Source organism: Dipodomys ordii, unplaced genomic scaffold, assembly GCF_000151885.1.
Source record: "Dipodomys ordii isolate 6190 unplaced genomic scaffold, Dord_2.0 Scaffold97, whole genome shotgun sequence".
NCBI classification, from domain to species: domain Eukaryota; kingdom Metazoa; phylum Chordata; class Mammalia; order Rodentia; family Heteromyidae; genus Dipodomys; species Dipodomys ordii.
In genome coordinates this window covers 3,756,906-3,774,069 of record NW_012267313.1, presented here as the reverse complement: position 1 = coordinate 3,774,069, position 17,164 = coordinate 3,756,906, and the positions used below count along the sequence as shown (strand labels likewise).

At 37.7% G+C, this 17,164-nt stretch overlaps 1 protein-coding gene across 3 annotated transcripts in view; it reads left to right on the top strand.

Annotated features, from left to right (window-relative positions):
• Arhgap18 (Rho GTPase activating protein 18) overlaps positions 1–17,164 on the top strand; it is a 137,241-nt gene that overhangs the window by 108,885 nt on the left and 11,192 nt on the right. For all 3 annotated transcript variants that reach the window (XM_013026879.1, XM_013026880.1, XM_013026881.1), the window contains exons 9-12: positions 1,411–1,570; positions 3,431–3,513; positions 7,474–7,677; positions 9,863–10,003. In XM_013026879.1, coding sequence (XP_012882333.1) covers positions 1,411–1,570; positions 3,431–3,513; positions 7,474–7,677; positions 9,863–10,003 — 588 coding nt within the window. The remainder of the gene's footprint in view (positions 1–1,410; positions 1,571–3,430; positions 3,514–7,473; positions 7,678–9,862; positions 10,004–17,164) is intronic.

The window sequence follows — 17,164 nt, the reverse complement described above, 5'->3', positions numbered from 1 at the left end:
TAGCCCATCTTTTCTTTCCTTTGCTCTCAGTCTCCCTCTCTGCTCCCATCTCTTTCTACCACATTCCGTTTCTAGGGATGCCTGCATGTATCTCACCAATTATAAGAAATAATTAGAGTTGGACTTCGGTTGGGAAAAAGAAAATGTGATAAGAAAAACAAGAGCTGAGAATGTAGCTTCACTCTGGAATCCTTTCCTGGCATGTGTGACACCTTGTGTTCTATCCCCAGGGCCATACCAAAAAGAAAAAGAAAAAAAAAAACAAGAAAAATCACACACACACACGCACACACACACACACACACACGCACACACACACACACACACACACACACACATCTTTTGTGAAAATGGTTCCAAAGAGTAAAAAGAAGTAATGGAAACGTGAGGATTTCTTACTTGCTAGGATTTACGACACAGTAAACAAAAAGTATACAGGAAATAGTAATTATGATAGCAAATTGATTTATTTGTAATAGTTTAGTTGGCATATTTTGTCAAACTATTGAGGTAACTGAGCAAGGTACTCTTGTCTTGAGCTGGCAGTACCATGACCATGCATTAAATATCTCTCATTTGCTATAGGAGTTGATTTCCATTTCTTAGCGGTCCCTACTCAGAGATCATTTCTGTTTTAGACCCAAAGATTGCTTGTGCATTTTGTTTTGTAGTATACTTTTACATATCATTTGTTGATTTGGTGTATTTTTTTTTTTTTGTGGGAAGACATGGGCTTTAAACCCTGGATATTAAGCTAGCTAGAAAGTGGAGCCATACTCTGGCCCAAATGGTAGTTTTCCTTTTGTGTGTGATGTATTTTGATAGAATGAGGAACTGCATTTATCTAGATAAGCTCCCCCAATTGGAAAAACTATTTTTGTGTGTGTCAGGGTCTGGGCATTGTCCCTACGTTGTTGTTTTGGTTGTTGGTTTTTAAATGCTTAAGGCTGGTGCTTTACCACTCAAGCCTTAACTCCACTCCTGGCATTCTGCTGGTTAATTAGGAACATGAGTCTCTTGGACTTTCCTGCCCAGCCTAGCTTTCCTGCCCTCAGATCTCAGCTTCCAGAGTAGCTAAAATTACAGGTGTGAAGTACCACTACCATGCAGGAAAACTATTTTGAGCAATCTTTTAATTAAATCTCAACTAATTAAGATTTGTTGAATGAATTGAAAAGAATTCGCCCTTCAGGACAATTTCTCCTTGGTTTAGTACCACTGGGGTTGAGGGACTGCCAGTTTTCCACGTCACAGAAGAATTGACTTTGGGTTTTTTTTTTGTTGTTGTTATCTTTACACAGTAAAATTCTTGTAAAGTGGAAACCATATCACATTCAGCAAAGCCAAAAATGTACGTACTGATAACTGTTTTTTTTTTCCCTCCCCTTCCTCTTTCTTTGTATTGTTTAGAATCTTTGCCAAGAACTAGAAGCAAAGTTCTATGAAGGGACTTTTAATTGGGAGAATGTCAAGCAGCACGATGCAGCCAGTCTGTTGAAGCTCTTCATTCGGGAGCTACCCCAGCCCCTGCTCAGCGTAGAATACCTCAAGGCCTTTCAGGCTGTGCAGAGTAAGTGCCATCCGTCTTACAGCATTCCCTGTGCTGGTGCCATCCATAATTGTCTCAATGACATTTGACATTACAGGGTAGGGGAGATGCATTTGGATAGACATGTTGACTCATGGATACCAAGGGTTGTTTCCTCTCCAAGTGTTGTTTCCCTTGCTTTCATAAGTATACATTGTTGGAATCAATCACTGAATGTTCTCTTCAGGTAGAGATTAATTGCCTGGCATTTAAGCAGTTCAATGTATTTTGGAGTTAGAACTTTGTATTTTTCTCATAATGGGATGAGTCACATCACATCTCTGATCATGTTTTTCTTGCCAAGTGTTAAAAAGCAACATTTACTGGAGATGCTGTGGATTAACAGTTATCAAAAAGGCACAAGGAGATGTAGTAGAGGCTATGAGCATGTACTGAAAAACAAGAACCTGAAATAGTTGTGTGCAAGTGTGTTGTTGGGCAAGGCGTTTTGCTGCCACATCAGGTCTATATAATTCAGGTCTATATAATAGATCTTGATTTCTTTTCCAAGAAATAGAGCGCTTAAAAGGTTTATATCCTAGCACAATATCCCATTTATTTCTAGAAGCTATCATGAAAGAACCGATGCCATGTCTGTAAAGATATATCTTTTGCTTCCAAACTAGGACCCTTGAGATTACTATCAGTAATCACACTGATCTCCCTTGCTAGTCACTGTACTCCAGGCTGTTCTAAGGACTGAAATATTGAGATGATTTCCTGGTTTATCTCATATTGTAACTCTTTTGCTCAAAATTCATGAGAGACACGAAAAATACTGCGTAGTTTTTAAACATATTTTTTTCTTAAATAGGAGAATATATGTTCTGTTTAAAATGTTCTTGATGGGTCAGTCACCTATGGTTCAAGTTTATAATGTTAGCTATGCAGGAAGCTGAAATAAGAGGATCATGTTTCGAAGTGCAGCCTGGGCAGGAGAGTTTGTAAGACTTCTTTATCTAATGAATCACCGAGAAGCCAGAAATGGATCTATGGCTCAAGTGGCAGAGTGCTAGCCCTGAATGAAAATGTTAAGGGACAGCACACAGGCCCTGAGTTCAAGCCCCAGTACTAGCATGCATGCACACATGTGCCCGTGCGCGCGCACACACACACACACACACACACACACACACGTACATATGTGTGTATGCATATATACCACACATTTAATGGATAAAGTGCATTGTTTTACATACACTTCCCACTTCTGAGCCAAGTGTATCATTACAAAGAAATGCAGACATGATTTTAAATGTCCATTAGTATTACTTAAAGGGAATAAGAAACTCTGAAAATGAGACTGCAGCTGATAATAATGGACCTTTTAGACCTTTTCATTGCTATTTGGTTTCTAATTCATTCCACCAACATTTACTGAACATGGATTGTGTTCCAGGCCTGTGTTCACATAGTGTTCACATTCCTGTTGGCATCAATGGACTCTTTCTTTGTAATTTTGTTCACTCTCCATGAAAAGAAACAAACTTCACAGTTAAAGCTGTACCCTCAGACCATGTCATCAAAGGTCCAATCTTCTGGTACTTTTCATGGGGGAATCATCACACTGAAGTTGAAATGCTTTCCGGAGCACTGCTGCATGTCGGCAAACATAAGGCTGCTCATCATATGATCTCAGTTGGAAGTGAGCATTCTGAGAGAGAGGAAGCTTCTAGCAGCTGCTTCCACCAATCTCCAACTAACAGTCTCAACAAGCCTTGCTGCTCAGTCCTTGTGTCTTACATTTCACTGTCATGTTTACACTAAGTCACTTTTCATGAAAAATGGAAAATAAAAGTAAAATGTTCTGTAAAGAGTTCAGCTTTTCTAATCTATCTGCAGATCTTTCCTCCAAGAAGCAGCAACTCCAGGCTCTGAACCTCCTTATCATCCTCCTGCCCGACGTGAACAGAGACACACTGAAGGTCAGACAGTTCATTCACGTTAACTATCCTTAGAACAAAGCACACTAATGTTTTCACTATTTATGGCAAAAGCAATGTGATGTTTAGTTTGCAAACATTAAGAGAAGTCTAAAATGGAAAGACCTATTTTAAAGCACAGCTGGTAGCTAGTTGCTGGTGGCTCACGCCTGTAATCCTATCTACTCAGGAGGCTGAGATCTGAGGGTCATGGTTCAAAGCCAGTCTAGACAGGAAAGTCCTTGAGACTCTTATCACCAATTAACTACCAGAAAACTGGAAGAGGTGCTGTGGCTCAAGCAGTAGAGCACTAGCCTTGAGCTGAAGAGCTGAGGGACAGTGCCCAGGCCCAGAGTTTAAGCCTCACGTCCGACAAAATAAAATAAAATAAAATAACAAAGTACAGCTGGTGAGGGATACTCTTGTACTCTTTGTTCATTTATTTATTAGGCTGACTGTGTTGTTAATATTACTAGGCTGTTTTAAAATCTTCATTATAATATTTCTTCTAACAAGGTGGCTTATTATGGTTCATTGGTTCATGGACATGTGGGTTACTCTTTAGTGTTTTCTACTTTCTTTCCCCCCATATTTTCTAAATGATATTTAATAAAAACATGTTATTAAGAAGGTGATAAATAAAATTGTAAAATGTAGCTCTCTCTTACCTAACATTGTTACAGTACAGGTAACACTAAGTGATGGATTTAAAATAAATTATCATGGTAGTTCGAAATGTTTATTCACCTAAAGACAGATCAATTAAATTCTAGTTCTTTCTCTAAAGGCTTGAGCTTCTGATTTGCAGCATTATTTTGAAATGATTTACTCCAATATTCAAATAATTTAGTACCATTTTTTGTATGTACTATCAGAGGCTCTGATAACTAACATACATTGTTTTACATGTCTTTTTCTTATTAGCAATAGTTTAAGCTATGCATCAAAGTGTACATGCATAACCACAACATTCAAAAATGGAGGCAAGAGGGTGGTAAGTTAGAAGCTCGTTTGTGAAACATGGGGAGATGAGACCTGGTCTCATAAATGCAAGATATAAAACAGAAACATTTATAGAGAGATGATAAAGGACTCAATAATAAATTTTTATAAAAGATTATCATGTTAAGGTCGGCCAAGTTCAACCAGCCAACTATGGCATGCTTTCACTCATTTGTAGTGTATAGATTTTAAACACATGCAATCATGCATAAATGTACACAAACATGCATACACATATCATTGTACCTACAGGGGTCAGGGGGAGAATGATAGACGACGGATAATGTTGAAATCTATTATGTCTGTGTATGAAGAAGGCCTATGAATGTCACTGAAAGCTATTCAATAGGGGATGGGGAGAGTGTCAATAGAGGAAATTATTCTGATTAAGATATAACATATATACACACAAAATTCCATGGTGAAACTCCTTGGTGTAATTAATATACACTAAAAAATATGATACCAGTGTTTTATTCTTGAGGAGGGTGAATGGAGAGGGTAAATGAATATTTGAAGTACTTTATATGCATATATGAAAATAGAACATGAAACTAGTTGAAATTCTGAGAGTAGGAGAGAGAGATATGGTATGGTGGGCAATGTCACAGTGAAACCCCAGTTATATCACTGATGTGTGCTAATTTAAAAAATCTTAATGAAAAAGAAAAAAAGGGAACATTCAATATATGATGTAGAAAGAATATTGACCTTAAATTTTGTCACTACTTTAAATTTACTTTTAGATAAATGTAGGCTGGGCCCCTTGCCTCTTTAACCCTCTGTGTTTCTTTTATTTAAAATTAAGTCTCATGGAAAGAAATTTCATGTCAAGGGGAAAAAAAAAACCCACTAGTTGTTATATCTCAAATTTTTTTTCTTTTATATCTCATGAAAATTTCTTGAAGAGTTAAGCGAAAGGAATGAATGTTGATATTCAGCTTCCCTGGATCATGTACAATTGTTCCTCAAATATTCTTGTTTTATAAGCAAACAAATAAACAATTCCTAAAAAGTAGAGATATAAGACTTACTTAAGATTAGGAGTAAAGTAATGAGTAACTGAACAAGCACACCGAGGTTAGGGAATGCTTCCTGTAAAAGTAGGTTTATCATTATATATATATACATATATATATATGCATATATATGTAACTTATTGAAAATGTGAAGTTCTTACTGTTTAGACAAAAATACTATCGTTTTCCTAGCATGGTCTAGGGCAACATTTTATTAATCTCATATCTTTCTCATTCACCTCTTTTTTTCCCTTTGTCTCTCTCTCCTCCCTCTCTCTCTAGTATTCTTATAGTAACATTTTGAATATCTTACAGCATATGCACTATAATTTATGCTCATGAAGAAAGAGAGACGCTGGTCCCTGAACAACTATTCTAGTCTTTGTGGAACAAAAATTAAATATGTTTTCCCAAACTTCAATTAATCTTTGGTCTTCGTTGAAGAACTGTATTGTTTCAATACAACATTATCCTTGGATTACAATTTTACTTTCTAAGCACTGTATCACAAGTTAGATACATAAATCTTATTGTTAGGTATCTACATTAGGTCTAGTCTGTTTCTAATTTCTGCAAGGCAGCTACATTTCAGGCAAAATCAACTTGCTAGCATGTAGAGGATCTTAACCCCTTAAATCTTGTGAAAATTTTTAAAAAATTTAATTAACTTAATTTTGTTTTCCATCTTTAGTGTAGCACATTTGGATTTTTCAGATGTGGATTCTGCGACAAATAAGAAAGCCTGATCCTTTGATTTATTTTGTAGTGAGTTCAGAATCCTAACCACATCCAACAATTCTTCTCTGTGATTAAATTCCTTTGTTACCATTAGTTTTTAGTTGAGGGACCGCCAGTGAATTACTTCATATTCCCTAAAACATAGTTTCCTTATCTACAAAATGGGAGTGATTACAACATCTGACCCCAGAAAGGGTTAAGTAAGATGATAGCTAAAATGTATCTTACACACTGGTACTGCCTTACTCATACAGAACATTAAACACCTAGTCAAAATGAAGTGAAATAGCAAAGGAACTTGAAGCTTTAAGCCTCATCAGAAGTCAGACAAGGGAGACCCAGACTTCTAGTGGCTTTGCAGAGTTAACTCAGAGGATAGTGTCTACATGGCAGGAGGAAGTGGGGAACATCAAGATACTCATAGCCCAGCCTGTTCTGGTGGAAAGCTCCCTTGCATTCCTTCCTTCCATTGTTTGTTGGGGGCCAGGGTGGGAGGAACCCTCCTTGGGCCTCATGCCTGTGAGATCCTAGGAGGCTGAAATCTGAGGATCATGGTTTAAAGCCAACCTGGGTAGCAAAGTCCAGGAGATCCTTATAGTCAATTAACCTTCAAAAAAGTGGAGCTGTAGCTAGCCTTGAGCACAACTTCTGAGATGCTGAGTTTAAGCCTTGCAGGACTGACAAAAACAAACAGATTAACAAAACAACAAAGAAAACCTCACAATTCTTTGGTGTGTGTCAGTGTTTCCCTTCCTATTACTATCTTCATTCTGTTTAGGTTCCACATTACCAGCGATTGACTGTCATACTGTGAAAGATGAGTGAGCCTATTCAAAGATATTGCCTTAGAAATACAAACAAAAAAAAACTTGTCGACATTTCAGCATTTACAGAAACACATGGATGGTACATAAAACCACTTGTCACTGTTCCTGGCTTCTGTGGGGTTAGGAAATTTACTTCTCCATTCATCCTTTTTCCCTCTCATTCAGAGGGTACCCACTCTGCCACATTGCCCAGGGCCATGGTCCTGAATAGCATCTAGAGTGTTGGACCAAATGCAGAAGCTTGGATGATAAGGTTTGTTGGACATGGTTAGCTAACTGTGGTTCTGCATGCTTCCTTTGTCAATCAATAAAAATCTTACCTTTGATATTTTTTTATTAACCTCTCATCTCCATATATGGTGTCATTTCTGTTTTAGGCCCTGCTTGAATTTCTCCAAAGAGTCATAGATAATAAAGGGGAAAATAAAATGACTGTCCTGAATGTTGCAATGGTCATGGCTCCGAATCTTTTCATGTGTCAGCTGGGTTTGAAGACCAGTGAGCAGCAAGAATTAGCGAAGGCAGCTGGGACAGCAAACATCATGCTCTTACTTATTAAGTACCAGAAACTTCTGTGGACAGTAAGTACTCGTGTGTGTGTGTGTGTGTGTGTGTGTGTGTATATATATATATACTTGAATTAGAGACCGTATAATTTCCCAGCATAATTATATTTAGTGGGTTTAAACATCATTTTATTAAGCTGGTATAAAAAGTAATGAGCTTTTTCTTTTCATGCTGTTAAAAACATCACATTTTTGTTATCACCTTTGTAAAATTACATTGGAAATATTAAAGGTATTTTAGCACATAGGTAAGGAGGGGGCCTTGTGGATTCCTATTTTAACATGGTGAAATAATGTAAAAGAAAAGTATAAGAAGTATTCCTTATTTAGTTACTTCTGCCCATTTTTCTCCTTCTCAGTATTCAAGCCTAATGTCGTTATCAAAGTTATGCTGTCTTTGCTTTAGATCATTTACAGTTGTTGTTTATAGACTTTGTGTATATCTGTGTGTGTGTATGTGTGTGTGTGTGTGTATGCGTATGCATACATGCCTGCATGCTGGTCCTAGAGCTTAAACACAGGGCCTCGGTGATGTCCCTGAGCTTTTTTTTGCTCAAAGCTAGAACCCTACCACTTTACCTTCAGCCCCACTTCTGGCTTTTTTGTAGTTAATTGGAGATTAAGAGTCTCACAGACTTTTCTCCCTGTCTGGCTAGAACCAAGAATCTTAGATCTTAGACTCCTGAGTAGCTAGGATCATAAGCATAAACCACCTATGCCTGGCCAAAGATCTTCTTATCTACAGAAATATATACACTTTTCTCTCTTGAACATAGGTTTCCACTTTACCCTTATTTTTGAGCTTAAGTTTTGACAAATAATCAGAAAATAGTAATGAATGAGAGGCTTCTTTGATTAACATCTCATCTTCCAGTGAAATTTGTAAGATTTATAGAGACAAGCATAGGCATTTACAAAAAGTGAACAAAAAAATTCCATGTAAAATTATGCAGAGGATTTTTTTCCCCCAATGGTGGGGATTAAACCTAGGACCGAATGTATGTGCTCCACTATGAAGCTACATCTCTAGCCAAGCAAAAGTATAATAGCAAATACTTATATCTCTTAGGGAACCCTCCTCCAGTTACTAATTTCTTAAAAAAGATAAAGTTATGATACCTAGAATCTGAAGTCTTTTTTTTTTAGGTTCTTTGTAAAGGCAACTGAAATAGGTAATTGCCAATACTAAAAATACATATAATAATTACTAAAGCTTTTAATTAGTCTTCTTCATGACAATTATTTCCTGGTTATAATTAATAACTTGGTTTTTGTTGCTCATGGGTCTTGAATTTAGGGACTGGGTTCTGTCTCTGAGCTCATTTGCTCAAGGCTAGTACTCTACCACTTTGAGCCACAGTTCCACTTCCAGTTTTTAAGTGGTTAATTGGAGATAGGAGTCTCAAAGAATCTTTTCTGGGCTGCCTTTGAATCAAGATCCAAAGATCTCAGCTTCCTGAGTAGCTAGGATTACAAGCATGAGTCACAGCTATTGTGCTATTTTTGCTATTTTTTTTTTTTTTTTGCTAATGGCTGGTCCTCTACCACTTGAGACTTAGCTCCACTTCTGTCATTTTGCTAATTAATTGTAAATAGGAGTCTCATAGCCTTTAGTGTCTAGGGCTGGTTTCAAATTGTCATTTCAGCCTCTTGAGTAGCTGCCAGTTCTCGACTTAAATATCTTGTTGTTATTGTGATTTCCAAGGATACATCTTTCCTGGAGAATTGTGGATAACCTTTAGCTCTTGTTGGTTGGTGAGTTTTTCTTTATCTTCTGACAGCTGAGTTGAGCTGGTGATCAGAGGACTGTTTGTTAGCTGTTGGACTGTGGAAAAGTGGCTGCTAAAGAGACAGGCTATGAGATAGGGCCTTTATGGTTGGTCTTTCAGAGAGTCTCCAATCTTTATATATAAGATATTGGAAGAGGCCACTATATCCTTGAATTTCACAAAACCCCTTTTGAAACCTTACACAATAGGCACTCAATTACATCTTCTAAATGAGTTTACATCTTCTACATGAATAGTACCATGATGCTTTTTTAAAATTTTATTTTTTAACAATGAAAGGTATGTGTTAAAATGACATAGTCTTATCATAGAACCTTTATTCTTCTTGAAATAAAGAGAATGATTTAGGTAGATTAAAATGATACCATGTCCTTTTATGAATCCTTAAACTTAATTTCTTTTCTTCATAGATTCCCAAGTTTATTGTAAACCAAGTAAGGAAGCAAAACACTGAAAACCAGAGAAAGGAAAGGAAAGCCATGAAGAAATTGCTAAAGAAAATGGCTTATGACCGAGAAAAACATGAAAAACCAGATAAGAGTACAAATGATGTAAGTCTTGAAGATATGTATCCATTGTCCTTTCAGTCTTGTGTCAATAATGAAGCTTTCTATCATATCTTGTGGTTCTGTACGATCTGTAAGTTAAAGACATCAATAACAATAACTGCACCTCTACCACTAATGGACAGGTTAATGCTAGATCAGGTGTTGGTAACTTAGCATGTAGCTTGTTAATGGGAACCAAAAGGTTGTAACAAGAATGACCTACTGAACTATACACAGTGCACATTCTCACACACATGTATATATGCACAAGCACATTTGTGCATACACACATGCATATATCTATGCACATGTGTGTGCAAATGCACACAGTCTGTGCTTACTGTCTAATCTTACACTGAGTGAAAAATCCTCACATGAACCACTCACCTGTCCTCTTGGGGAGATCTAGCCCAGCTAATGGTTTTATTAGCTGAGGGTCATTCCTAGATCTCAATAAGTACCAGAACATTCTCAGTTTAACCAGAAGAATTTTTAGAGTGATGTTGTAAAAGAAGAAAATTTAAACCTGTCAAGAAGAAATATCTATTCATCAGCATTTATAGAATATCTGAAGATTATAGTAAGAACTGATTTGGCCCGATTGAAATGTGCACAGAGATATAATTGTGAATTACGCTATCAAAGTTCTCACATAAGATGAAGAAATGAAAGGGTTTCTATTGTTCTACTTAAGCGAATGCACCCTCGCCACACTGCTGAGGTTGCTCGGTTACAGGCTGACATCTTGTGGAATAATGGGAGAAAGCAGTTGTCAGCCTTTGTCTGATTTTTCTGCTTTTCACAGACATGGAGAGCCAGTTAGTGCTGTACTTCCCCCCCCCCCCCGAAGTGTATAGCTCTCTTTGAAAAGGAACACTTTATTGGTATTGTGAAGTTTTTAAATCAATTTTCAGTTTCCTTAAATAAAAGAAGTATATGAAGTTGGGTGCTGGTGGCTCACACCTGTAATGCTATCCATTGAGGAGACTGTGATCTGATGAATCCCAGTTAAAAGCCATCCTGGGTAGAAAAGTCCATGAAACTCTATTTCCAAATAACTAGCAAAAACTTAGGCTGGAAGTACGGCTTAAGTGATAGAGCATCGGCCATAGCAAGAAATTCAAGCCTCAGATTCCTTGGTTTAAACCTTACCATTGCCCAAAATAAAACAAAAACATATAAAATATAACACAGGTAAATTATAAGTCTTTATTGGAGAAAACATATTTGATGTTATAAGGACAGAATTTTCAAAATATCATTATTGTTTGTAATACTTTGTTATCTAACCCCATTATAAAGATGATGATACCTTCCATTTTCCAACCCTGCTTATTCATATTGACTTTTGACCTCAAATCATACTCTTGTCATGTTATAAGTCTCTGAGATGCTAAGATATAGGTGTCATATCTATTTAAGAAAATATTTGTGTTCTACCTTTGTACTAATAAATCCCTCACAAATTGAAAGATTAGTTTCTGGAAATGGGATGTTTAAAAATTTTACCATTTACAGAAAAGGAGCATTAAGTTGAAGTGGATATTTTTGTTTTGTTTTGTTTTTAGTTTGAACTTTGAACAAATTACATATGAGTTGAACTGAGAATTATCTCTATATCATTTATTTACATTACCATTTTAAAGCCTCTAATTTAAAACACAGGTTTGCTTTTTTCACAGATTAGCTGTAATGTCACCTTCCTGACTTTTGGTTTTCTTTTTTGTGAAATTTGATTAATTATAAAAATTACTTGATGTGTATCTCCTGTGTACTAGATACTGTTCTTAACACTTACTATTGAACAAAATAGGTAAAGACCACCACTGCCATGGAGCTTAAACTCTATTATTGAAAATATATTACAGGCTGGGTGGTCACACTTGCAATCCTTGCTACTCAGGAGGCTAAGATCTGAGGATCTTGGTTCAAAGTCAACCTCTGGCAGGAAAGTCCATGAGATTCTTATCTCCAATTAAGTACCAGAAAACCAGAAGTGGAGTTGTGGCTCAAAGTGGTAGAGTACTAAACTTGAGCAAAAAAGCCTGGGACAATACCTTGAGTTCAAGTCCCATCTCTCTCTCTCTCTCTCTCTCTCTCTCTCACACACACACACACACACACACACACACATACACACACAGAGTATATATTATAATATACACTAAATATATACTATATGGTATGTTAGTATGTGATACTTTAAAAATGTGAAAAAACAGAAAAGGAAGAATCCTCTTGCAGTAGTTTGAGAAGCACTGTTGAGTACTCTACAGAGGTGGAGTATGTGCCTCTTGGAGGTTTTTTCCAGGCAGTGGGAAGAGTTTTTATTATTTTTATTATTATTATTACTATTATTTTTTGTCAGTCACAGGGCCTGAACTCTGGGCCTGAGTGCTGTCCCTCAGCTCTTAAGCTCAAGGCTAGCACTCTACCACTTGAGCCACAGTGCCACTTCCGGTTTTCTTGTGGCTAGTTGGAGATAAGAGTCTCATGGAGCTGGGTGCCGGTAGCTCACACCTATAATCCTAGCTGCTTAGGAGGCTGAGATCTAAGGATTGCAGTTCAATGTCAGCCAGGGCAGGAAAGTCCATGAGACTCATGTCCAATAAACCACTAGAAAACCGGAAGTGGCGCTGTGGCTCAAGCAAAAAAAAAAAAAAAGTCTCATGGACTTTCCTGTCCAGTCTGGCTTTGAACCACGATCTTCAGATCTCAGCCTCCTGAGTAGCTGGGATTATAGGCGTGAGCTACAGGGGCCTGGCTTTGTTGTTGTTGTTGTTAGTGTTGGTGGTGGTGGTTGTGGGGTTTGAATTCTGGGCCTGGGCACTGTCCTTGAACTCTTCAGTTCATGGCGAGCTTGAGCCACAGCAACACTTCGGTGGGAAGAGTTTTACAAAAGCCTAGAGCAGAACTTGATTGGTGTAGTTGGACAGGAGCAGGGCTCAGCAGTGTAAGTGAGTGGACTGGAGGCAGTAGGGGGCTGAAGTAGGAAGTGTGGTCAGAAGGCAAGTGGACCAGGTCACACAGGGCCTTGGAGAACATCATTAGGAATCTGGATTTACCCAGAGTGAAGTCATTGCAGGGTTTTGAGCAAAGCAAGAAGGATCTATAACATGTTAAAAAATAATCCCTCAAACTCTTGTAATTCCAAGCAACCATAGGGCAGTCAAGATGGGAATAGAGAATCGATTTAGGAGGTTTTTATAACCAAGGTGAAAAATAATGATGGCTCTGACAAAGGTGCCATCATCGAAAGTGGAGAAGTTGTTGCATTCTGAATATTTATTTGCAGTGAAACTCATTGGGGTTTCTTGTTGGATGTGATATGAGTTTAAAAGAAAGAAGTGAAAAATTTTGTCTTGTTTTTGTCTAAAAAAATTGGAAAGATGCAACTGATAGGAGAGATCATGATTTCTATTTTGGACCCCGTTGTGATGTCTATTGTATGTCTACATGAGGATGTCTTAAGATGTTTGGAGGGAAAATCAGGTCATACTGACTGTCCAGAGAGGACACATGATTAAGGCCAATGGGAAGTGTGATTGGGACTCAGTGGAGAGGGAGGTTTTGATTCTGCATACCACCGGGAAATGAAAGATTGTGGTCTCAGGCGTTACAAGATGGTATTTACACTCTAAGGTAACCACTGTCATGGTAGGTGAAAGGAAGATTGGAGGGGTAGGAGGTTTGGGAGGTGATTCTGGAGTATTTTGATGAGAACATATAAACTGGTAGATTTCATTCAGAAAACACTCTATGGCATATGGCAAAGGCCTGAAAACTGTTTCTTATTGGACTGTTTCTTATTCTCGATTGCCATTCTCTTTTATACTGGCTTAAGTTAGAAATAGTCCAGAAGAATAGAGGTAGCTGAGTAAATATGTTAAGGCATGTTTATATAGTGAAATGTAGGGGCTGGGAAGGTGGCTCAGTGGTAGAGTGCTTGACTTGCATGCATGAGGCCCTGGTTTTGATTCCTCAGCACCACATAAGCAGAAAAAGCTGGAAGTGATGCCTTGGCTCAAGTGGTAGGGTGCTCACCTTGAGCTGAAGAGCTGAGGGACAGAGCCCAGGCCCAGAGTTCAAGTCTCACAACCGGACAAAAAAATGTACCTTGATGGACCTTTAAAGATATTTATATGTTTCTCTGTGAGAAAAACAAGCTATCAGTGAAACGTGATATGTGTGAGGGATAATAACTATGCTTTTTTGAATGCCTACCAGAGGTCAGGCATGATATTAAACATTGTGGATTATATTTGTGGGAGTCTAGTTGGTGTATATAGTCTTGATTTTTCAGATAAGTAACATGGGGATCAGCAATCAGAGTTCTCTAGAAAGGAAATGGGGCTGGAATTCAGACTAGCTACATGGTCTTTAAGTCCATAAATTATTGCCCATTATCCCCTATTTCTCCATGGAATATAGAAAAACTGAGAAGGATCTATAGCAAAGTGGTGAACTACTTGTGTTGGTAATACCAGTAAACTTGGATTACTGCTATTTTAAAAATATTTAGATAGGACTTTTAAAATAATCCTAAACTATAGATAATACCCAGTTGAGATGGGTAGAAGTTTAGGATATAAAGATGTTGATATAAAGATGTTGATGTGGATTTGATGTGAAAAGAGTAGAAGATAGAATATAAAAGGACTCACTGAATTTAGCATGGATAACTTTATCATCAAGATAGAGCACCAAACCAAAGAAACAGACTTGGAATAGGTCAGTTCTTGAACATTGTCTCATGGGCATAAAGTTCAGAAAGCACAGCAGGTCTAGAGGTGAGCCTTTAGGATTAGTCTAGAGATTGTCATTGAGACCACAAAGATTAAAAAAAACAAAAATTACTTAAGGTGGATATGTGCAGTAAAAAAGTAAAAAGGCAAAGATAGATCTTTGGGAGAAATGCAAATATTTAAGAAGGTGGCCACTGAAGAGGATTTTTTTAAAAATGCTATTATAAGGAAGGAAGTGAAAGTTGAAGAATCTGTATTATCTTGGATCAAGAGTTGAATTAGTTCCAAAAACACTGCAGAGAGGCAAAGCTTTACATTGGATAAGAGTCAACAGATCTTAAGTTGTGATTGTTCCTGAAGCATTGTTGGTGACTGCTGTTGGAGACACTCCCTGCCAGGGATTACAGAGTGAATGACAAGAGATTGTAGATCATGCAGGATAATATTTTTATAAAATGCTTAGTATGCTTGCTATACATAATCGGATGGTCATGTTATTAAGATATGCTTGACTGGATAAATTAATAACTTGAACCAGGTTGTAAAGCACACTCAATTTACCTAATAAGACAAAATGTTTTTGAATAACTACAGCATATTAATTATTTGGTACAAATGAGAATATTCTTAAATACTAATAAGTCCTGTCTATTAATTATAGTAGGAAGAACCAATTGGGGACTGTTAAGAATAACAATTTTGGGGCTGGGAAGGTGGCTCAGTGGTAGAGCACTTGCCTTGCCTGCCAGAGGCCCTGGGTTCGATTCCTCAGCACCACATAAACAAAAAGACAAAAGCCGGAAGTGGCACTGTGGCTCAAGTGGTAGAGCACTAGCCTTGAGCTGAAGAGCTGAGGGACAGCGCCCAGGCCTAGAGTTCAGACCCCATGACTGGACCCAAAAAAAAAAAGAATAACAATTTTCTGGTAGCTTTGACATTTTGGGTTGGTCGCTCACATATACCCTCATCTTCCAAATGACTGGACATCATGTAGCTTGAGGATCCAGCAGGAGCATTGCCCTGAGTGAGTGTGACAAGTTACTTTATCACTGGAGGCATCTGTTTCTTTTATGAAACGATGAAGCAGAAGCAACAGCATATGAAGCTATATATCACTAACAATCACATACATTTTCCTGGTCTAGTTTCATTCACCCTGATTCTCACACAATTCTTTTTCTCCCTTTAGTGTTTGTAAGAAAATCAGACAATTTACCCATAATTATCTCAGATTGCATTCGTTTAATCAGGATGCATGGGCTGCTTTGATGACCCTTTAGTTATCAGTTGTTGAATCTTGAAGGCTCAGAAATCTAATGGAGATTTTGATTTGCATGATCTTTCCTTTCTCAGCAGCACTTATCTACCTGAGGAAACTGAGGGGTAGATGGGAATGTGTGTGAGTCTGTGAAATGAGCCATGTGGCTCACTACTCTTGAGGTCATTGGTTGAAGCAACAAACACAATCCATTTAGAGACTTGCTGGGCACTTGTGGCTCATGACTGTAATCCTAGCTCCTCAGGAGGCTGAGATCTGAGTATGACAATTCAAAGGCAGTCTGGTCAGAAAAGTCCATGATATTCATCTCCAATTAAACACCAAAATGCTGGAAGTGGAACTGTGGCTCAAGTGGTAGGCTGGAGCTTTGAACAAAAAAGCTACAGATTAGTGCTTGGCTCTGAGTTCAAGACTCCGGACTGGCATGTGAGTGCATGTGTATGTGAGCATACCCCCTGTTCCCCAACACACATATACCACAAACCAAAGCAACAAAAACATGCAGTTACTGCATTGATAATCATTTCATATAGTCAACTTCTGTTAATTTACAGTAGAGGAACTCTAGCTTTAGAGTTTCTGCAATGGACTGAAAGTTACAAAAATGTCTGTTGCTGCACCAGAGAATCTTGGACCAGGCTGAGTGCAGCAGACCCTGGGCTTTTGTGAGCATATAATCACCACTCCACTTGGAATTCCATATCTGGTTTTGTTTAGCAGCTTTCACTACAGAGTATTGTCTCAGATACTGTTTCAGATGTCCGCTTTAGGTCTGGGAACATTCCCTAGATTAACTTGAAGTCACCAGTGGAAATCAAATAATAATATCAAGCACAAAATCTTGTTTTTATGACACTGATTTTTTAATAGTGCATAAAATATATTAAAAAAGGAAAAGTTTTCAGAACTTATTTCACTGCAAATAAAATGTTTATTAACAATGGAAGCTATTTAAGACACTTGACTCTGAACCTGTAAGTTGGATAAAAGTTTTAAGCATTTGGATCACAAAAGCCAATTATAACCAGAACATCTGAATAGCTCGCTATAGCAGAATACCCGCTATATCACATCTCCCTTTATTGTCAGTTCAGATTAGGACAATGATGTCATTTTAGCTTAAGATACCTTGCTAAAATG